Source organism: Hippopotamus amphibius, chromosome 11, assembly GCF_030028045.1.
Source record: "Hippopotamus amphibius kiboko isolate mHipAmp2 chromosome 11, mHipAmp2.hap2, whole genome shotgun sequence".
In the NCBI taxonomy this organism is placed as follows: Eukaryota; Metazoa; Chordata; class Mammalia; order Artiodactyla; family Hippopotamidae; genus Hippopotamus; species Hippopotamus amphibius.
Window position 1 is genome coordinate 67,262,524 of NC_080196.1, and position 23,242 is coordinate 67,285,765.

The window sequence follows — 23,242 nt, forward strand, 5'->3', positions numbered from 1 at the left end:
TCCTAAATGTAACAGACGTGATATCACTTCTATGGTATTCTTACCCAAAACAAGTGATTTCAGTCCAATCGTGAGAAAATGTCCTATGAGTCCAAACTGAGAGTCGTTCTACAAAGTAACTGATCAATCCTGTTCAAAAGTGTCAAGGTCATGAAAGACAAGCATTATGAGTTAAACCATGTCCCCCTCAAAATATGTGTTTAAGTCCTAAACTCCAGTACCTCAGAATGTGATTTTATTTTGAAATGGGGTCGTGGCAGATGTAATTGGTTAAGATGAGGTCATACTCGTCACAAAAAAGACAAATACTGTTTGATTCTACTTATATAAGGACCTAAAGTCGTCAAATTCACAGACAGAAAAAACAGAAAGGTGGTTGCCAAGGGCTGTGCGGAGGGGGGCAAAGGAGAGTTGTTTCACGGGTATAGAGTTCCAGATTTGCAAGATGAAAGAGTTCTGGAGATCTGTTTCACAATAATGTGAATATACAATACTTAGCACTACCAACTGTACACTTAAAAATGGTTACGATGTTATATTTTATGGTTTTTTTACCACAATAAAATGTATGTTTAAAAAATAAAAGATGAGATTCTAATCCACTAAGAAGATGCCACGTGACGGCAGAGACACACAGTTCTCTTGCAGTTCTGGAGGGCAGAAGTGCGAAATCAAGGTGTCACCAGGGCCATCAACCCCCACTCCAGCCTCACTTCTGCATCTCCCAACCCTACTGTGACAGAGATGGTTGTTGAGCTTTTTTCCAGACTGTAGAGCTGTCCTGGGCAATGACTCCCAGCCAGGGACCACATTGCTGAGAACATCTGAACGGGACGTTGTAATTAGTTCCATCCCGTGAAATGTCAGTGGGAATCGTGTGTGACACTTCAACACAGAGGCAGCTAATACCATAATTTCTTCCTCCAGTCTGCTGACTAGATGTCCCTTGAAGCCACAAAATAAATCAAACTGGGGCCCTGAGTCACCATTTGGAGGAAAGCCACCTTGAGAGTCACCAGAACAAGAACTTCTGCATTGGACTTGGCACGCATGAGAAATAAACTTTGTGTTAAGGCCCAGAGATTTGGGGGTGTTTGTTATAGCAGCATAACCTAGTCCACCTCAATACTCCCTATGATCCAACATTCTGATCCCCCATTTGTTCCCTCAACTTATCAAGATTTTTCACTTGGCCTGTCCTTGCAATATCTCCTCTCTCTACCTAGAGCACCTCCCCCTTTCTACCTGATAAACAGCCAAGAGTCAAGTTTCAAACAAGTGCAATTTATTCTGAGTCCCTCTCTGACCTCTCCAGGCTGTTTGCTACTCCCTCTTTCCCACTCTCCCACCAAGGTATGGTAACTTGGACCATAGCCCCTGCCAATCACGCTGCCATAATTTTCTTTTTTTTTTTCATAAATTTATTTATTTATTTAATCTATATATTGGCTGCATTGGGTCTTTGTTGCTGCACACGGGCTTTCTCTAGTTGCTGCGAGCAGGGGCTACTCTTCATTGTGGTCCACGGGCTCCTCATTGCCATGGCTTCTCTTGTGGAGCACGGGCCCTAGGCGCGTAGGCTTCAATAGTTGCGGCACATGGGCTCAATAGTTGTGGCTCACTGGCTCTAGAGCACAGGCTCAATAGTTGTGGCGCATGGGCTTAGTTGCTCTGTGACATGTGGAATCTCCCCAGGGCAGGGCTCGAACCCGTGTTCTCTGCTTTGGCAGGTAGATTCTTTACCGCTGTGCCACCTAGGAAGTCCCATAATTATCTTCTTGAAAGAATGTGAGCTCTTTATATGCAGGCACTTGATCTTATTCTTTAGGTTTCAAGGCATCTAAAGCAATGCATGGCACACAGCAATCTCTCAGTACATGAATTTTGGGCGAGTCCAAGTGAATTGGGGGAGTGCAAGGGTTCTCTGATTACAACCTCTAGTTAGCTTCCGGTGGGCTGTGGTTGTTCTAAAGCAGATTAGAGGGTTTGAGTCACTGCAGGTCTGTCTTGGTGGAGCTGGGCTACGCTTGAAATCAGTAAAGCACTTAAAGGAAACGCACAGAATGAAGAATAGGACCTTGAGAATTTGCCTTTTGCTATTCACCAATGGTAAGAGGAAAAGAAAGCACTCTCATTGTCTCATTTGTCTCTCATTTGTGTGTTTTTAATAGCTGCAGACCAGGTTGAATATGCAGACCAGCTCAGCTTGGAAAACATTGGAAGTTTGGATTTCCCCCAGAGTTCAGCCAGAGACGTTTTTTGAGTTCCTTTGCATCTCTGTCAAATTTGAATTCTATTTTTTGGGGGGGAGAGGACAACAAGGGAATAAAAAAAAAAAGCAAGTTCAAGTGAAATGGGAAGTGCTTTAATAGGAATGTTTTATTGTCTCTGCTTGAGTTTCTAACATAGCTTATAAATTGAAAAAACTGCTTTAATAAAAATGGAATACATTGGTTACGCGGAATCCTGTCCCTCATCCTTCAAGTCCACTGAGGCAGGCGTCCCTCACTCCTTGGGGCTGCTGACGACGGCCGTGGTAGAGTACGAGTAGGGGCTGAGCAGGGCCGCGATGGTGTAGTGGCGGGGGCCAGAGTCGTTGGCTGTGAACACCACCTGGGAGAGAACACAGACAGGAGCGCTTTCTAGCAGAGTCCCCAAATGTGAGCGACCACAGGAAGTCCAGTGCCAAAGAGATTATTCTTATTTTGTTTTCTGGAGCAGTGTGAACAAAAAATAAAAGGCAAAACTCCAAATCTGCGGCCAGCTAAGCCGCTGGACACGTGCGCAGCTGTTGTAACAAAGAGTTTTCACTCTCGCCTGCAGAATCAGGTCTCTTGTTTCCGGGCAAATTCACACTACAAATCAGGGTGGCCCTAACCTGACTGAGGGAAATCAAAGAGCTCCTAATTACTCATAACCGTGTTCTTGATTTTTGGAAAAGGCAGGACAGAATGTAGCAACTGGCATTCAGTGACCTGAAGGCCTGAAAATTGTGGTTGTCAATCCCACTGCAGACTTAGAGACCCTAGAATTTTAGAGTCAAAGGGAACATTCTTCCCATTTCACAGATAAGCAAACCAGACCTCTGAGTTAGAGTGTTTGGCCCACTTCATGCAGTGACAGAGCCAGGCTAGGAGTTAAGGCACCTATCGCCAAACCCAGAAATTTTTTTCTCCCACTTTTCCTTTGCATTTTCTAACATGAGGAAGAATAAGTGTACTTTGTGTATATAACAAGCAATGAAATACGGAGTCAAAGCATTAGAAGGTTCTATTTACAATGTAAGTAGGGTATGGAAATTCATATCGGAATTCTGAAATAGGCACACGCGTTGGAGCTCATTTAAGCTGTGGAATTGGGAGAATTGTATGAAAGCATCATGTCAGTTAGTCACATACTTTAGGCAAATTTAGTAGAGCTGCTCACACTCAGGTGCTGGGATGGTCTAGGTGCCCACAGTGAGGCAAGTAGAGATAAATTTGATTCAGGAGACAGATGGAGGACAGCGAGGAGGTGTTTAATTTTACTTATTTTATATACAGACCCTGGATTGAGCTTTGAATACATCCAGGATAAGTACCTTTTATTTTAAATATGGACAAAGGAAAATTTGATAACTTGGGGATGGGAGAAAAAAGATCCGATTAAACCGTACGGAAAACAAAAATAGCATCAGGGCAAGAGGAGGTGAGAATCACTTAAGAATCTCTCTGCAGGAGAAAGGGTGTTCCTTAAAGGCCAACTATCTGGAAGCAACTCAGGAAAATGTCTGATCTCTTGTAGTGACATTGGCCTCCAGCCTCATTTGATTCTTCCTAAAAATTGTAAATGGCATAATCTGTGCTCAGAAATCCATGAAGTCGAGAGGACTAAGAGTTCCAAAGGAACTATCCTTTCTTATTAAGTCTAATGTGGCCACCTGGGTCACTGGCCAAGCAGGAGGTGACTAGTGCTGAAGGATAGCAATGCTCTGGAAGGTCGTCATCCGAAGAAGCTGGCAGAGAAGGAACTCGTGGTTGAACCCGCCATGCACCTGCCGGTCACCCAAGTGAGGCCCTGGGACTCATGCCTGACGCCTCGCACTCTTTCTATTCCCCACATCCATTCGGGCTCCACGCTGGGCTCGTGGTCCTGCCTACAGTGTTTAGTTAATGTCAGGCCCTTCCCTTCCATTTCAAGGGCAGGGATTTGTTTCCACTTCTGAATCTCTAGTTTCTAGCGCAGTCCTCAACACATAGAAGGTTTTTATTTTTAAAATGTTTCTTGAATGAATACTGGAGGATTGAAGAGCAGGTAAGGAAGCCAACGTCTCATGAAGAGGAACAACATACCACGGGCCGTCCAGCACTGAACCTTCTCAGATGCTCACAGCCTGATGGGGCAAGGATCTCAGGGTGGCGGGTCTGCTGCTGCAGGGTAGGGCCTGAGACTCTAGGGGCCATTGTCTTGTGCTGGGTGCCATCTAAACCCTGCAGCCACCCTGGACTGGGGCTCCACGTCCTGTTGCCTGGCTGAGAAGTAGCCAGAGACATGCTTCTTGGTAGGTAGGGCCCCCTTGGTGACCTGTGGACCCCAAAAGTCAAACAGGCCCCTTCAGTTTCCCTGGCAACGCTGTCTACTAAAAGAACCGTTTTATGTCATTGAAAGTCTCATCCATGACTAAGCCGCAGAGACTGGTTCCCTTTCATGCCGAGCTATTTTTGATGCGATTAGTTGATCTTTAACTCTGACCAGTATGTCTGGATTCTATTTCCATGGCAGCCATCTGTTTTACATGACTTAAGGAATCACAGACAAGGAAGACGTAGGGAGATTGGGCCCATGGATAACTCTGAGGTTCCCGCTACCTCATAAGCAGAGGAACAGAGTGTGAACCAAGCGTTACAAATACGGCTTGACTTCTCACAGGAAGAAAGCTGAGGCACACCTGAGGCTGAACCCAGCCTGGGCCCTGGTGGTAAACATTACTGCTCCTCCCCTTACTGACTCTGTGGCCTTGACAAGTTAGTTATTTAACTTGCCTGTGCCTCACTTTCTTCACCTGTAAAATGGGGATAATAATAGGAATGACCCCAGTGGGGTGTTTACAAAGATTAAATCGGTTAACTATAGAAAGCAGTGGTAGTATATGCTTGATAAGTGTTATCTATTGTGTTGCTGTTATTATTTTGAATTTACTGTCTCTGTGTGCATTGTCTGAAATAACTTATCCAAACCTCTGGAAGCCAGACGTGTTTTGGAATGAAAAGTTGTCAGATTCTAGAGAAGTCAAATGATGCATCTGTGTTTTGTTGTATAACACCCTAAGTGGGGTCTGGAGGGCTGCCTAGTAGTCTAACATATTAATATTTCTTCAGCAGACAAACAATCGGAGTCAGTGGGAGGAATGAAGTCTCTAAAGAGCATCTTGTAAGTTCACATCGTGTTACTAAATGAATTTTCACAAAACAGAGAAAGTATGCGTCTCAGAGTTTTGTGGATTTCTGATTGTCGAAATGGGAAAGGGAAGCTGAGCTAGTCCAACATGTTCCTTCTGACTTTTGCATGGTGTGCAAAGTGCAAATGGTGCATTTTCTGGGATTGAAAACAAACCCAAAATAGAAAACAACACAAGCAGCCATGCACTCACCTCTGCATATTCATGGAACGGGGAAATGCCAAGTGACTTCCAGTAGGATTTGGTGTCTAATTCCACTTTGTATATTCCTTCTACAAAGTTTTCCTCTGTTGTGAGCCCATGGAGCTCCCCAAATTCACTGGTTTTCCTAGAAGGTGCAAAACTCTGGGTTAAGTTAGGCATTGAGGGAATAAATGCCATGGGGAGGTGACACCACACACACACACACACACACATAATGTACACACACACAAGTGCGGTTTGTGAATGTGAATATATATATGTGTGTGTGTATATATATGTATTTCTCAACTAAGTCAGGACAGGGAAAATTCTGGTAACTGTCTAAAATTAACTAACAGGAAATTTGTCAGGAATATTTCAAAATGCTCATTGTAGATTTTTTCTCTTAAGAGGTTTCACTTCAAAAAGAGTCATTACAATTCAGGGTTGGTATTTGGGTGAAGGTTTGTAATTACCCTGGAAGTGGCCGTGAGCTGCTCTGACTGCGGTTCCCTTGACCCCAGGGCCTCGATTCTCTCCCCTGTGGTGTGAGGGTACCTTCCAGAAGTGGTAGCATTTGTATACATAATGGGAAGCCCAAAATACAAGGAGAAACCTGTATCTGGCTCTTTCATTGTTTATGTAATTAAGGTCCTTGGTAACTCCTTGCCGTCAACAAATACTAGATGATTCCTTTTTGTTTTTAAACTAGGCAGTTTTTAATTCCGCATAAGTACCTGCTCGATGGCTGGCGTTAGACATCACTCTCCAATTAGACAGCAAAAACTAAGACAGATGAGACTGGAAATTGTCTTTACTGACTCTGTTCATTACCCTCCCAACTTTCTTCTTTGCCAGGAAGAAAATACTGAATTTCCTTTTTTTGTCTCATCAGAAAAAAAAATTCCCACAAACATCTGAATGTTTTTGGTGTCCATTCTATCTCGTGCTTAGAATATTCTCTTAACTACCTTCCACAGTGTGCTTGGCATTTTACAGAAGCATAAATGAATTAACAAATGAAAACTCAGTTGAAACCACATTAAAGAAAGTGACCTTCCCAAGGATGGATGAAGAATCATCATATGATTCTTGGAATTCAATGAAAACCCACACAAACTCTCTTCCCAGGGGACATAAACACTTAGCAATATCGCTTGGTACTGAGAGTTTCTTTGTTGTTCATTCTGTTGGTTGGCTTAGATTTTACGAACGTGCATTTTCTTTGAAACTCTTGCTAGTGGAGGTGAAAAAACTCCATGAAAGTTGTAAAGCAGCCAATGAAGATGAGAAGTCATTTGGGCTTCTAGTGATGGGGGATTATGGGGCTGATTTGTGGCTGTGCTTGGTATCAGGTGATTTTCTCTTGTGTCCTTTCTTATTGAGTTTGACAGCCCCAGCCTCGCAGGGTAGATGCTCCACCAGGGTTTGTGAGACAACAGCCCTGAATTCTGGATGGTCCAGATAAACTACAGACAGCCACCTCCTCCATGCTGCCCCTCGATTCCTTTCCTTTCATTAATAAATCAACACAAATTCTACATCTTTCCTAACATTGCAAGACAAGGACTCAGCATGAGTGTTATGCAAGGGCGTCAAGGAATCTGGAATTCCTCAAATTATACACACGTTTTTATAAGTGTGTGTATATGTGCATTTTTCTGGGTATGGAGTTCATAGTTTTCATCACCCTTTTCAAGCAGTTCGTGACCCCAAAACGTGGTGCCCCATGGCGGGAGTGGGGAGTGGGGAGCTGCCCAGAATGCTGTTCAGGATCCTGGTCACTCCCAGCTGAGCAAAGCGAGAGAGCATCCTTCTGAGAGCCCGCTTCCCTCTGCCTGCATCTTCAATCTACTCTGTGGTCCTTTAGTGAATGAGGTTGCTAGGGACCCTTTTACCGAAACTGCTCGCATTGGCCAGGCACAATAATAACCTGTTGCCTGAATTGTCTCACAAGAGGACGTCCTGATAAGGAACGCTGTGTTGCTGCCGAAAGCTAACCGGGAGAACTTGAGAGGGGCCAAAAGGAGGGAGGAGACACCAGCCCGTAATATGTCCTGCCAACCTCCCAGAAACCCTCACGCTAGAATCCATCTTGGCGGAGAGATGCTCCTGCCACCAGGTAGGACCCTGACTCAGACCAAACATGGGCACAAACAAGATGATCACCCAGAGACAACCTGGAACCTAACCCCATCACCATAAACCCCTAGACTGCGAGCCACGTGGCAGAGCAATTCTCCTGGGTTCCCTCATCCTGCTGCTCTCTGCCAGGCACCCCTTGCCTAGAAAGTGTCTTGCTTTGTCAGCATGTGCGTCTCCTCAGACAATTCATTTCTGAGTGTCAGACAAGAGCCCACCCTCAGGCCCTGGAAGGGGTCCCCCTTCTGGTAACAATGGGAGCCGTCTCTCTAACAAGTGGCGGGGGAAGGGGACGTATAACCAAATCCCACGTCTGGGTTCCCCGGGCTGCTCACCCCGAGGCAAACAGCTCCCAGGTGTCGTCAGCAGCCTTCTTGAACACTTTCACGGCCACGTTCACAGCAGGACTGCCCCGGACGGCGTCTAGGACTTTGACCATCAGAGGACACTTGGATTTACCAGCACCCTGGTGGAGAGAAGAAAAGTGACAAGTCAACAAAGTTGTTTAGAGTGATAGGATGAGTCCTTTGTGGTGTTAGGTCTGGAATAAGGCAGGAAGGACACGCGAATCCCACTTCCAGCCACAGAAACGTTGATGGTTAATAAGCTTCCCTTAGTGTAACACAGATGCGATTGTCTTCAGAGGAAGAATGGTTTCTGCCTCGGGACATGCTGCGCTCTGGTGGGGGCGTGTATAATGAACTTGAAGGGAGAAAATAGGCCCTCTGAGAACAGTTGCTTTGTTAACCCTAGTCATTTGTGTGGAATTACCTGCAAAGATGGACTGTGCTGTAGGACCAAATGGTTTTTCCTGAGAACATTTTACTCAGTTGTTGCTGTACTAATTCCCTTACTAGTTGCTGTAAAATAATGTCAGATGATTTCATGTCCCTATTTATAGTTTTAGTTAATTCTTCTAGGGGATTTAAGAATTTGGGGGTTTTTTTTGGCTGCGCCTGCCGGCTTACAGAACCTCAGTTCCCCAACTAGGGCTTGAAGCCATGGCAGTGAGAGCACCAGATCCTAACCACTGGACATCCAGGGAATTCCCAGGATTTAAGAATTAGATATCTGACTACAACATTGTCCGCCAAGCCTTTCAAAGATTAATCACTACATGCTTTTTGATTAGCTAAAGGGAAATCAACTTTATGAAAGGTCAAGCTTCTGAAAACGCAATAATAACAGCTTCTGGAATATCAGATTTTTATTTCTACCATTTATCTGAGGAAATTGAGGCACCATTGCAAAGCCATAGAGGAGAGCGCCCAGGATCCAAGCCCCAGTTCAATAAGCTCTGCAGAATTTCATTCTTTTTGAAGTTTGAATCAATGATGTTTAAAAATAGATGCTGGGTGCCCTGGTCCTAGTAATAAAATCTGGTTGGCAAAGTAGGAAGAAGTCACTTCTACTTCATAGGGAACATATGAAAGAACTTCAAAGGGTAAAACACTCACCGCAGGGCCAGCCTCAGACGCAAATACCAGTCCAGCGAGGCAAAGGAGGAGCAGCCGGGAAGAAGCCATCCTGCTGAGAACTGGTGGGTCTCTGAGACGGCTGCTCCCAGCTTCGGGCTTTTATACTCACTTCTTCCCAGCCAGGCTGCTGATCCCTGCCAACCTGACTCCAAACCTGCTGATTCTGATTATTGACTTAGTCAACAAAGGGAGAATAAGTAACTCACACAAATATGAACCTTGCCTAGAGAGATTAGAGCATCAGAACACTAGCTCTATGAAATACTCTTAACAAGTCATTTGACCAGCTAGATCACCAAAACAAAACAGTCAAAACAAAACAAAAATATTCTTCTCTGCGCTTGGCTGGATGTGCCAACATTCTTGGCATTTGTTTTCTCCCTTACCTATTATTTGTGTGCATGGTTTCCACTTTCTATATATTTCATCATTCATTATAAATGACAGATGCAAGTTGTAATAACATTTCACATGGAATGACATTTGGCTACACAGGCTTCAATATAGTGCATCGAAAGCATCTTTGTGCTTGAGCTATATCCATGAGTCAACAAGGAAACACCTTTGGCAGTGCTTACATTTGAAAAACCTATTTTTCAGCCAAACTAAGTCATTTGGAAGCTTAGCTTAGTCAGCAATTTCTTCACAATTTTTCTGTTCTTCTGAGACAAGGGTCTCGACAAGGAATAATGACATATTTCAAACTGGCATCCGTGAGCCTGAAATAGAGAACCAGCTATTTTTTTTTTTTACAGCCTCTCCTGCACTGAATGTGCAGAAACAAGGCTACTCAGTTGGTTTTTGTGAGAATCAAAATTTCTGGAAGGAAGTAGAAATGGCTGTGAGAACTAGAAGCCATGGCTGAAAACAGATTCTCTTTCTCCTGACCAATTTACAAGTCCAGCAATTATAATCATTTGATGATTCAATGATCAAATACCAGCTTTTGTGTGTATGCGTGTGCACATATGTGGTTGTGGCTTTGTTCATGGGTTAAGACAGGTTTTGTCCTGATAGAGATGTATATGTAGAAGACTCAGAGAAGATAGACAAAGGTTTTGGACAATTACATGTCAAATGTGAGTCCAGTTTGGAGCACTGAGAGCTGGGGGAGCATTCCCTTAGCCCAACGCTTGGAAGAAATTGGACAAGAGATCGTGAAGGATAAGGGCTTTCAGGGAGTGGTGGAACGGACAGGAAGGCATTCCAGGAGTACAGAAATGTGCAAGGGAGTGAGTTGACCACAGAAAAGCAACAAAGGAGCAAATCCAGTTCAGAGCGTAGCTAGGAATGGCCTCTCATAGCCTTAGAGTCTGTCTCTGAAGTAGCACTGGAAAGCGTTTTGAATTTGAAGTTCAATGACCTGAGTCCTAATTCTCTTGCCCAGTTTCCAGGAGGAGCTTCTTTGAATTATTTAATATCTCAGATACTCAGCTTACACATTTGTAAAATAGAAATACCTACTTTGCTAGTTCAAAGAACTATTCTAATAACTTTCTACATGAGATGATACAGAAGCTCTTGGTAAACTATAAGCCACTAATCTGGTATAACATGTAATTATAATTTAATTCAATATCTCTGCTAAAGGAGAAAAATCCTTTCTCTTGTATCTTTATATTGTTAACTAATATTCTCTGGACTGTTTCCCAAAGCTCAGAACTTGGGTGGAGAGTCTGTTTTCTGACTGTGAATTCTAAACATTTGACTATGCTCTCATGTCCCAAGTCAATCTTTTATCTATGCATCTTAGTGCTACTTTCTGTTAAAACCTAGAAATGTCTCCTGTCGATGTCATGAACTGGCAACCCTGGGCTGCCACCAGCCCAGAGGAATGTTATGTTTGGTCCGAGGAATGTCTTTAAAATTCTGGGGGGCTTCCGTGGTAGCACAGTGGTTAAGAATCTGCCTGCCAATGCAGGGGACATGAGTTCAAGCCCTGGTCCAGGAAGATCCCACATGCTGCGGAGCACCCAAGCCAGTGTGCCACAACTACTGAAACCTGTGCGCCTAGAGCCCGAGCTCTGCAACATGAGAAGCCACCGCAATAAGAAGCCTGCACACTGCAATGTAGAGTAACCCGGGCTCTCCACAACTACAGAAAGCCTGCGTGCAGCAACAAGAACCCAATGCAGCCAATAAATAAATAAAATAAATAAATAAATAAATAAATAAATAAAAAATAAAAAATAAAAAATTAAAAAAATTTTTTTGAAATAGTTGTTAAAATTAAAAATTGAGACAGTTTGCATAAAAATGTGGATTTCTGGCTTCTCTTGAGAAATCAGAAAAGAATGTAGCATCAGACCTGTTCTCACACACGATGAGGATCGGTGGGCTGTCATTCTCAGACATTACAACACCCAGGCCTCACCTTTGACTCTGAGACTAGGTAACATCTCCAGCAGCACTCTCACGCTTGAGCTTTCTCCTCTCCATACACATGTCCTGTTTCTCTCATCTCTGTGCCTGCCTGGTCTCTTGGAAATTTAAGTTTGAAATTGGTGGTATTCTGACAGCCACTTGAGTGGTGAGTGACAGCTTATTTTCTATTTGCCAAATCGACATTCTAACTTCTTGGAACGATTCCTTCTCAGACACACTTCCCAGAATCCTTATCACCCAGAACTCCCTCCTTGGGTACACTCCTGTCGGTGGTCAATGCTTTTTTTCAAATGGGACACTCTGAACTGGACACAGGCTCCGGGTGGAATCAGGCCAATACACAGAACTCTGAGACTGTAATCTTCTCTGGAAGGTGCTCTACTGCTAACGATGCATTCTGAGCGCATTCGTAGCTGCAGTAGCTGTGACCATATTCCCCCATCATAACACGACCCGTTGTGACCTCTTGGTCACAGTGATCTAACATCACCATATATCATCCATCATCTGTACTTTTGTCATCTATAAATCTTATTTCCACCTTTATTGAGGTATAATGGACAAATAAAATTGTAAGATATTTAAAGTGCATGTCGTGGTGATTTGCTATATGTGGACATTATGAAAGGATTCCCACCATCTGTATAATGAGCACACCCATCACCTCACATATTTATCTTTTTTTTTTTCTTAGAACATTTAAGTTCTACTCTCTTACCAAATTTCAATTATACAGTGAACTTTCAATACCGTGTTATCAACTACAGTCATCATGTTTTACATTAGGTCTTCAGACTTTATCTTATAATTGAAAGTTTGTACTCCTTTACCAAACTCTCGCTGCTTCCTCTACCCCTCAGCCCTGGCAACCACTTTTCTACTCTGTTTCTATGAGTTCAACTTTTTTAGGTTCTACATATGAGTGAGATCATACAATATCTGTCTTTGTCTGTCTGGCTTATCTCACTTCACATAATGCCCTTGAGGTCCATCCATGATGTTGTAGATGGCAGGATTCCCTTCTTTCTCATGGCTGGATAATATTCCATTGTATATACATACAGACCACACCTTCTTTATCTATTCATCCCTGGACAGATGCTTAGGTTGTTTCCATATCTCGGCTGTTGTCAATAATGCAGCAATGAACACGGGAGTGCAAAGGTCTCTTTGAGATCATTTTTCATGTCCTCTGGATATATACCCAGAAGTGGGATTGCTGGATTGTATGCTAGGTCTATTTTTAATTTTTTGAGGAAGCTCCATACTATTTTCCATAGTTGCTGTAGCAATTTACATTTCATCAACAGTGCACAAAGGTTCTCTTTTCTTTACATCCTTGGAAGCATTGATCATCTCCTGTCTTCTTTATGATAGCCATTCTAACAGGTATGAGGTGATATCTTACCATGGTTACCATTTATGAATTTTCACCTCAATACAGGAACCTATATTTATGCCTGATCTATCTCCTTGTGTTAGTTCCACACCCCACTGCATCCATTTACATCACGTGATAGCTGATTCTATCATTCACTGCAGTAGCACACCCTCCAAGCCTCATGACCTCAGCTGCTTTGACTTGGAACTGTCACTGACATGAAAATTATTAATAAAAAATTTGAATTTGAACAAGACAAGGAGGTAGAGGGAAAGTGAGGGTACAGGGAGCATCCTGAATCTGATTGTGGAATCACCTATAAACTTACAGAGACAGAGATGATCTTTAATATAAAAAGATGAAAAATTCTGCCACAGACCTAGAGAGCAAATGTAGATAATGTGAAGTAAAAGTAAGAGAGTCTCAGGAGAATAAGCTTACGTGAGAGAAGAGCAAAGCTGAGGAGGAAGGAAGAGACCAAGAGAGTGGGAATGTGTTCTTGGTTAAGGGCCTGTTGGTATGGAACCAATGGAGATGACAAACACAAGAAAAGCCCAATGCTTCTTGCCTGGGAGGCAATTTGTGATGAAAGAGGGTTATAAGGATAAACACAAACTCCCAAAGATAAGAGGGCCTGCCTCTCCATGTTTATTTCAATATGTGGAAGCTCTTTTGGAAAGATGCTTACATGGGGTCCACCAAGAGGGGTAAATTAAGGTCAAGGGTCACCACATTCCCGGAGCCTTAAGTGGTTGCTGTAGAAACTGTGTTCTCTAGAGTGAGTACCAACAGCGCTAGGATCCAGGGCCAGAAACCAAAGGTGCATGAGTGAAATATTTCTGCTACAAATGCATGTCTTTTCTTAGCCTTGTACTGCTTTTCTTCATGTTCTGAGCGTGGGGCTGAAGCCTCGATGTTTAGTTGAGGTAAAGAAGACTAATTTGATGATGCTATTCCTCCTTTTACTACAGAAATACATGGTCGTTAATGAACAACTCAGAATGGCTCTCTGTTTGAGGTTCTTCCGCCCTCTCCCTTCTAATGGACAAGCTTATTTATTAACTTTTTAAAACATCATAGATAAATTCTTTCTTCCTTTATTTTCTGAGGGTGCATGTCAACTGGTAGCCAGTGATCTGTTGACCCTGAAATGCCCACTGATATTCTTGCGAGTAAGCTGATTAGTCAGAGTGGAGAGTTGATCGGCCAGGAGTTTGGACTGGGTCTCATGAAGGAGGGAGTGAGGGAGTGACAGTGTTTTGGGGCCCTGGATCTTTGCAGGCTGAAGAATTCAATTTTGTCAGCTCCCCTTGAGGTGACTAAGCCCTGAGGATTTCATTAATGGTAAGAAATCATAAAAGACTCATTTTAAAACCATAATACCAATTTAATGAACAGTCAGATGATTGCTAAGTAAACAAAGAATTAGAGCAAAGGGACTTGACTAATTTTTTGAGACTATTTCATCCAGCCTTCAGGAGAGCCTAGAAAATGTCCATACTTCACAACAGAGTACACTTTTCTTGTGCTCAGAATGCTTGTTTCTGTCTTATCTAGTGTGTCTTTCCTCTGGGGATGGCTGAATACGCACTGAAAAAGGCTTTTCCTTTGTTTCCCCTTCTTTCATTGCCCACACAGGCAACCATATAAATGGAATCACACAGTATGCACGTGTGATTCTGGCCTCTTTGTGTTAATATAATTCTTTTGATCTTCTCCCATGTTGTTGCATGTTTCATTAATTTTGCTGTTAATTTTTGAGTAGTACTCATTTGAATGGATACACCACAATGTGTTTATCCATTCAGCACTTGGTGGATAATTCAGTTGTTTCCAGTTTTTGATGATTGTCTCATACCTTTTACATGTAAGAAACAATGTTCTTAGAAAGATGGAGACCGTATCTGAGAACTGTAGGTAGTGCATAGAGACTGGAATGAATTACCCGAAGAACTTAGAAATTGCCATGTGAGAAACACATGATACAATCAGCATGTAATGGAAAAAAAGCAGAGCCATGCCAAGGCATCTTAGTAGGGGTTCTTAACCTGGGGTCCACAGAATTTTGGTGTCTGTGGGTAAAATTCAGAAAACCTGTGATATTGGATGGGAAAAAAATTACATCTTTTTTTATACAAATCCTTGACTGAAATTCAGCATTTCCTTAAATTATAAATGTAGATAGCAAGCCAGAGGAGTTGTTAGCAGTACCTGTGCCTTTGTTACCAATAGAAACCACAGATATTTTCATATACATCTAGTTGGTGGATGTATTTTACAGTATCCTTTACGCTCATCACTACTGGGAGGTTATGGTAGTCATTAAACTCAGTGCCAGATTTTGTAATTAATAAAGATGCACACATATTACATCACAATTTGAAAAATATTTTAAAATGTCATTTCAGGGTCATCGATTTCATTTGTCATCCTCCGTGTTTAATTTTACGCACCGTGAGGTTAAGAATCTGGGGAAAGAGATGGAATGGACCCCAGGCTGGCATGGCTTGGCTGTAATCTAATGGAATCTACTAGCCTATATAAGTAAGAAAATGGGAGTTATCCCTGAGATTGGTTAGCAGTGGAAGGAAATAAAAAGGACGTTGTGATGTTGGTTGTTTGGTGTGAACATTTATAGTTCTACGAAGAGGATTTTCCCTGGAGTAGGGAAGTGTGCCACAATGACCTCCCACAGAAATCGAGACGTTATCCATCATTCCGGCCTGTGTGGCTGCTGGGTTTCTCATGGAACGTCACGACACTGAATTCTTATTTATGCTTCAGTGTCTGTGAGCTTGATGGCGAGAGTCCATCTCTGAGATTTCAGATGAAACGGTGGTTTTGAGTCAGCACAGTTGACTTTGGACATTGGTCAGCCCATGTGAATTGACGAATTCATCCAGGAAATGCCGCCTAGAGAGACGGTCAGTTGGGCTCCACCAGGAGACACTGATCTCAGCAAAAGCCCCTCTTAGGATATCAACAGTAGTAGTCGGGCTGATGTGGTGTCACCGGTTTAGAAGGAAGGGACAGATACAGCAGACAGTGCTGAGCAGGCAGAGGCCAGAGGGACATGGTGTTGAAGATGGAGTGATAGGTGATTCTCCTCTGTTTAGAACCATTAGAGAGGTGCTCCTCAACAGAAACACAGAAGGAGGCAGTGAATCAAAACAACAGCCGAGGAAACCGAAGCTCTCACATATGGAAAGAGCACTCATTTGAATATTTAAAGGCAGAGGCCAAGGAGACAGGGAAAGTTTAACCCAAGTCAGGTGTCCCAGCAGCAGCCAAGCTTTCCCAAAACAAGGTCCTTAGTGTCCTGGAAGAGGCCATCCTGGACCACTAGATGGTGAGACTGTAACAACGGGGGAGTTCTTAGGTCTATCTGCTTCATCACTTAAAGATGCAGAGGTATGCCTGATTTTCCTAGTTGACACGAAAAAGCGTTAACCTACAAATCGGCTTGCTCTCCTAAGTCTCCACAGGTGCAAACTCCTCTCTCTTCTCTCCCTTTTCAGCTTTTCTGTTCACTTGTGCTGACTGCCACTTAGATCACTCCCCTGCCCATTCCTTCCACTGAGTTCCAGAAAACTTCAATCCTCCTGTGTGCAAGCACCCCTATTTCCTTAGCTGGTGTCCCAAGTGCTCTGTCTACCTCTTCATCTTAACTGAAATCTAGTTTCTCCCATAACTGCGTTTCTCTTGAGCTTTCTTTAAGAGGTACCAATTTCCCCATCTGACCAAGAAACCCTGGAGCCCTCATCACTCCTATTGGGGATGTGCTTGCCTTCCCTCCCAGCCTGTGTCCCATGGTCAGTCTTCAGTGTTTCTCTCACTAGGCAGCCTAGATGCCTCTTATCCTTAATCTTCTGCCATTTCTCCATCCAAGTGTCCCCGCACCATCTGATTGGAGGACGCCTATGGAAAGTGGCACTGTGCTAAGCTTGCTTGAGGGAAAAGTGACAGAATTATCTTGATCATGTCCTCAAGAAATTCATTTAATTCTTGTATAACCCTCATTTCAGCTCTATTATTCCTACATCCATATCCAAACCTTATCGCTTCCTTGTTGCCTTTTCAATGTATTTTTAATTTCGGGTTAAACATTTAAACTTCATTTCTTTTGTGAGCTATTCCCTGACCCTCCTGCTTTCATATCCCCACTCAGAAGAGAGTTTTATTTTTTCTAAATCACCCCCTATTTTTCACCTTTCTAGACTGATATTCCCACTTTGACCTTGATCTTAATTTGTCTTCTTCTAAGATTACCTATTACCTACTATTCTTTGTACTTTCACCCACTTCTCCCCACCTATTTCCTTTCTTTATGCTGAAAACTAACTCACGTCACCCAAGGTGACACCTCCCTCCCATCCTTGCATTCCCATCACCACTGAAGAGTAGCCACTTCTCCCTTCTCATCATGCACGGCAGTGACGACAGTCTAATTTCCCTGCCACTTCCCCTTTACAAGATCATTGTTACTCCAAGGGGTCTCGTCATCACTAAACCCAGAGGTATCCTAGCAGCCTTCCATCTTGATCCTTTCCTCCACAGCTGCTCTATATCCTCTGTGTAGGAACATCCAACTCTGTTCTTTCTGGCCTGACTTATCCGTCCCCTGATCCCCTGCCTCTCTGGGCATCCCAAGAACACCTCTAACAACATGTCTAAATGTGAACTCCATACTCCCTATTGCCTCCCACATTCTCCCCTCCCCCATCACTCTTTCTCCAAGTGCCATTTCTATGCTTGGTTGGTCAGGGCTAAAACCTCAGGAGTTATGTCTGAATTTTCCCCCTCTTTGGCACCAAACTTTAAAAAGTGATAGCACTTCTATATCCAAAATATTTCCTCCATTTCTTATTTTTTGTTGCCACAGCTGCCAACTGAATTCAAACCTTCATTTCTAATCACATAGTATTTTGCAAGTATGTCCTAATTGGTCTCCTTCCTGCTAATCTATTTTCCATATAATCTTTTCTATAAGCTACTGCCAAATTAATCCTCTTAATGCATACCTCTGATTACATCACATCTCTCTTCAAAAGCTTTCTCTCACTCCCCATGGCCAGCTAAACAAAGTCGAATGTCCTTTGCCTGACATTCAGAGATGGGCAAGACTCGGTTCTACTCCAGCTCCATGGACAGTGATGGTCCTTCTAACACTAGCTGGACCTTGGACAGATCCTGTGACATGCCACCCCGGGCCCTCAGCCCTTCCTCTTCCTGATAACTGCCCAAAGGAGGAAACAGAACTGCCCAGAGGCTTCTTAGTGTGTGCGTGGCCACCCAATAGGGAGGGGTGAGACTTAAGGCAGAAGTCTCAGAGGGGAAGTGGTCTTAGTGACCCAGGGAAGTGATGATGCAGACAACGGTAACAGAGAGAAAAGGCCAGGTGAGAAACAGTGATGGAGGTAGAAATAAGAGATTCTGGTGACATCGGGAATGGAAAATGAGCGAGAGAGGGAAGAGTCAAGGTCTACTTGAGTATTTTAGCTTGGGAGATGGTTTAGATGATAAAGTCAATGGCTTATACAGTTAGAAATATGAAAGAAAGTGAATCTAGCTTTGGACATGCTGAGGTTGAGGGGTTGATATACAGGCATCCAATCCCAGATAAGAGTTGGAAATGATAGCCTGGGAGATGGAGCCCGGGAGAAATCTGGCTGGAGATGGAGATTCAGGGTCGCAAGCCTGGGGGGTGGATCCAGCATTTGGAGACTTTAACAATAAGAATTCTGAGGCTAGAACTCTGGGGCAAAGTAACCTCTAGTCGATGATAAAACCGAGAGAAGCCTGAAACCTAAGTCGTACGAGGCGGACGTTACCTCTCTCCTTTGATGCACCTTGTACCGCCCTTAAACTTTCATGCCGCTTGTCAGCGCTGTGTGTTCACAGGTTTCCTCTCCTGGAGTGTCCGTGCCCCAAGAACAGGCGCAATGCCCTCTGGCTTTGTGTCCCTGTCTCTCGCAAGTGCAGGTCCTGGAACACAGGAGACACCCCAAATGCTGACCAAATAATTCAATAAAGGAAGGCAGAGTCCCCTCCGGTCGCAGCTGGGTTTTGCTTTGTCTCTCAGTGAACCAGCACTCGCGCTGCCCTCCACACCCAGCTTTTGGCATTTCTGATGGCAGGTCAACTAGCTAACTGCCATCTTCCTATGTGCTTTTTTTTTTTTAAGTGTTTTATATTGACGTATATGTGCTGTACAATATTACATGCGTTACAAGTCTACAATATAGTGGCTCACAATTTTTAAAGGTTACACTTCATTTATAGTTATTGTGAAATTCTGGCTATATTCCCTGTGTCGTACAATATATCCTTGTAGCATATTTTATACCTGAGAGTTTGTACCTCTTAATCCTCTTTCCCTATATTTCCCCTCCCCCCCCCCCACACACAGGTAATCACTAGTTTGTTCTCTGTATCTGTGAGTCTACTTTGCTGATGTTGTGGTCACTACTTTGTAGTTTGTATTTCTTAGATTCCACATATAAGTGATATTATACTTTTCTCTGTATGACTTATTTCACTTAGCATAATATCTTCCGAGTCCATCTGTGTTGCTGCAAATGACAAAATTTCGTTCTTTTCTAAGGCTGAGTAATGTTCCATTGTATATGTATCTCATATCTTCTTTATCTGTTCATCTGTTGATGGACACTTATGTTGCTTCCATATCTTGGCTATCGTAGATAATGCTGCTATGAACATTAGGGTGCATGTATCTTTTTGAGTTAGTGTTTTTGTTTTTGTTTTATTTTTGGATAAATACCCAGGAAGGGAGTTGCATGGTCCTATGGTAGTTCTCTTTTCAGATTTTTGAGAAACCTCCATACTGTTTTCCACAGTGGCTGCACCAACATTTTTTCCATGTTCTTGGCTGCATGAGCCAGACGGAGCCAGACTGAGTCTGAGCTCCAATGCTCCTTGTTTCAGCCTCTGACCAGTACCCTTGTTTTCCTGCCTGCTCACCTGTGCTCACCTGCTGTTTTCACCCTGGTTATTTCCCACAGGCCTCTACCTGGCCTCTGCATTTGTCTGAGGATTTGTTTCTTCATTCACTGATTCCAGACTCAAATCCCAACCTCCTTTACTGTGGTTCAGCAGGATGGGCAGAAGCCTTTCCCCTGACATTTCATTGCCTTCAAAACATACATTCTAGAAGATGATTTCCCCTAACTTACTTAGCCCAGAACAGATTTGGAAACTGGAACAAACTGCTGTATTCTGAGTTTGGGGATAAATCCGTTGTGTCTTTGGGGTCCAAGGAACAATTTCTCCTTCCTTATCGCACATTCTAGATCAGTGGTTCTTACAGTGATGGCTCCAGACCAAGAATATCAGCAGTCCCTGGGATTTTCCCTGTAAATTCTGGAGTCCCACCCCAGAAATACTAAATCTGAAACTCTGGGGGTGGAGCCCACCAATCTGTGTTTTAACAAGGCCTCCAGGGGATTCTGATGTGCTCGAAAGTCTGAAAACCATTGTCTTAGATCAACTCATGCTCAGGAGTGAAGTTGGGCTGTGAAGTTGGGCTATGATGTCCAGAGTTTGGTTTACACAACAGCTCTGACACCTCCTAGCTGGGTAACCTTGGCCAAGTTACTTAACCTCTCTGGACCTTAGTTTTATTTTTAATAAGATTCAAATTTTGGGGTCAGTGGATGACACGTTTGAGTCATAGTATTCTCGGGCTCTGTGAAAACACCTACAAAGACAATACAAATCCTCATGGGTTCAGTTAACCAGAGCTTCAGGGCTGGCAGACACATTAAAAGGGCTAGGCTGGCTGGTGACCAGGTACATGGCTACCTTTTGAGCCCCCCGACCTTGCTCAGAAACAAATCCATTTGACCAGGTGTCTACGAAGCAAATAAGAACTTCCTTGCCTCCCTGCCCAAGTTCTCTGTTGAGAGCAGCTAGGCAAATGATCTATGACATGTGGCTACTATTGAAGTAGGGGGTCTTTAACCTGTAAAGAAAGACCTATTTGCCCATATTAGTATCTTAGATATCGTGAGGGTTGACGCCTAAACAATGATCAACCCAGATTTCGGCAGGCAAAAGAGTTACCCAGACAGTGGCTCTGTGCGGCCGGGTGTTAGTTACTTATGAATTCAGCGGAGGAGCATGTTCATTGTGTTCTCTACTTTAAGAGTTTAAACTACAAGGTCACTCTGAAAATGAGTACTGATTCTTCTAGAGAACGAAACCATGTCATTAGCTGCCTGTATAATCAATACAACTCACTTGGAACACGCTCAGCTTCTATTCTTTTAATGCATATTCGTGCCAACACTGTAATTCTTCAGTTGGGACAAATGTTCGCATAAAAGACAAAATAAATTTATCCATAGCTTTATCTGAGTCATATTTAACCCCAGTTGGCCTTCTCCCCTCTGCTTAGTTTTGAGAACCGCTCCAAAGTCATCCTGAAGACAAGGGCTGCTGCTGGCTGATTTGAATAGAGCAGCGTTCCTAGCAGTGCAGTCACAGTCCGTTCACAGCGTTCACAATCTCTTATCCCCATCCCTGGGGATGCTGTGCTGCGCAAGGCAGCTCCCGAGACAGGTGAGCTGCCCCGTCTGGCACCACGCCCATCCCCAGCGTCCTTCTCTGACTAGACCTCCATCTAGAGACCTCAAGGGCTATCGACGTGGCACTTAGCGCCCCAAATTGGGGACTCACTGTCCATTTTCTAGGAAGATGACAAATAGGAGTAAGTGGGGCACATCTGCTTGTATTTGGTTTTTGAAATCTCTTTGTTAGCACAGCCAGTTGAGGGTAAACTGATTTAAAAACTCAGCTGGGGCATATTGTCAAGGCGCCAGTTTGAATTTTCGGTGCCACCATTTTTTTTAAGCCTTCCAAGCATCTCTCCACTTTCTTATACTGAGGCCATCTCCAAATCTGTCCACACCCACCCTAGCTGTGAGGGCTGCTCAGCAAAGAAATACTATTCTCTTTGAGAGGCAATGTAGCGTAGCAGATAATGAATGAACTTTGGAGTCAGAAGATCTTGGTTTGGGTCTGACTTTGCCTCGTACGAGGTGTCTCACCCGGGGTTTTCTTACACAACCCATGAGGCTTAATGTCCTTCTCTGCCAAACGGTGATAAGGATAGCATCATCTACCTGTCAGGGAGGACTGAACGCAGTCATGGATAAGAAGCACAGCGCGGTGATCGGCACCTTGTGATTCATAAATCCTGGGCTGGTCGGTAGAGGGGGATGGGATGGGGGTTGGCCGGCCTGCCTTGATTTTGTTTAAGCAGTTTAAACTTTGGATCTGTTTGTTGTGGATACGCTACAGAGAAAGTTGCACGCCCGCGGCTGTCTGTTTCCAGATCCCGGCTTTTAGGATAGGAATCAGTATATCATACCTCCATGGAAGACCTGTTGCATTTTTGCCCAAAAGCAAACATTGCCATCATAACATATGGCAGTCCTGTCAGGATTTGGGTATTTATTAGTTAACTTGGTAGCTACCCCTTGGATTATGAAGCATGTAGAAATGTAATAATCATGACATTCGCGTGATCTCCATTTATTGCAGTGGGATTCACTACACGGCATGGCTGTCATACCAGATAGTTTGTGAAAATAAAGGTCGTACATTAGGTCAGGGAGGGGGAGGGCCTCTGCTGTCTCTGTTTCTGCTGGGAAATATGGTGATGCTTCTTGGTCTCCTCCTCCTGGCCCCACAAGGATGGGACTCTGTTCCTTTTCATTTTTTTAAATTTTGATGTTTTGGTCTTGGGGCATGCGGGATCTTAGTTCCCCAGCCAGGGATCGAACCCGTGCCCTCTGCTGTGGAGGCACAGAGTCCTAACCACTGGACTGCCAGGGAACTCCAGGATGAGCCTCTGAATAATCTGCACTGGGGAGGGGGAAGGATTGGAGCTGGACCTGGTTGTTGGTTGTCAGCTAAACTAGGACTCTTTCATACGTTTCTAGATTGCATACAATTGCAGCTCCTGGCAAATAGATCAAGGGTGACAATTGCATCAGTAGTATTTAAACTTTGCCCTGGGCTTTGAGCTTCTGTGTATTCACAAATGCATCTTTGGCAGGTTCAAAAAATATTCTTTGAGAGGCACTACCTCTGCAGCAGGTTGAGATCATAAATTTGGACTCAGGACCCTGGGCTCTGGTGAACAGCATGTTGCCTGACTGAATGGTGAGAGACTCCAGCATTCGGTGTGTGGCTCAGTCGTTCCATCCCCTT

The 23,242-nt window shown here is 43.7% G+C and overlaps 1 protein-coding gene across 1 annotated transcript; it reads right to left on the reverse strand.

Moving 5' to 3' along the window:
- Positions 1-2,361: 2,361 nt before the first annotated feature.
- On the reverse strand, positions 2,362-9,308 carry TTR (transthyretin). The gene is made up of 4 exons (XM_057699645.1): positions 9,220-9,308; positions 8,098-8,228; positions 5,630-5,765; positions 2,362-2,613 (listed from the first exon to the last, which is right to left on the reverse strand). The coding sequence occupies exons 1-4, from the start codon at positions 9,286-9,288 to the stop codon at positions 2,506-2,508; spliced, it is 444 nt and encodes a 147-aa protein (XP_057555628.1). The 5' UTR covers positions 9,289-9,308; the 3' UTR covers positions 2,362-2,505.
- Between the last annotated feature and the right edge of the window lie 13,934 nt (positions 9,309-23,242).

What these genes read in the sequence shown, in the direction of transcription:
- TTR (XM_057699645.1), bottom strand. Translation starts at nt 9,288, where the DNA reads ATGGCTTCTTCCCGGCTGCTCCTCCTTTGCCTCGCTGGACTGGTATTT. An exon ending in TGGGAGCTGTTTGCCTCGGG is followed by an intron (nt 5,766 to 8,097) that starts GTGAGCAGCCCG and finishes TGCACCTTCTAG; the next exon opens with GAAAACCAGTGAATTTGGGG. An exon ending in CGTTCCATGAATATGCAGAG is followed by an intron (nt 2,614 to 5,629) that starts GTGAGTGCATGG and finishes GTTCTCTCCCAG; the next exon opens with GTGGTGTTCACAGCCAACGA.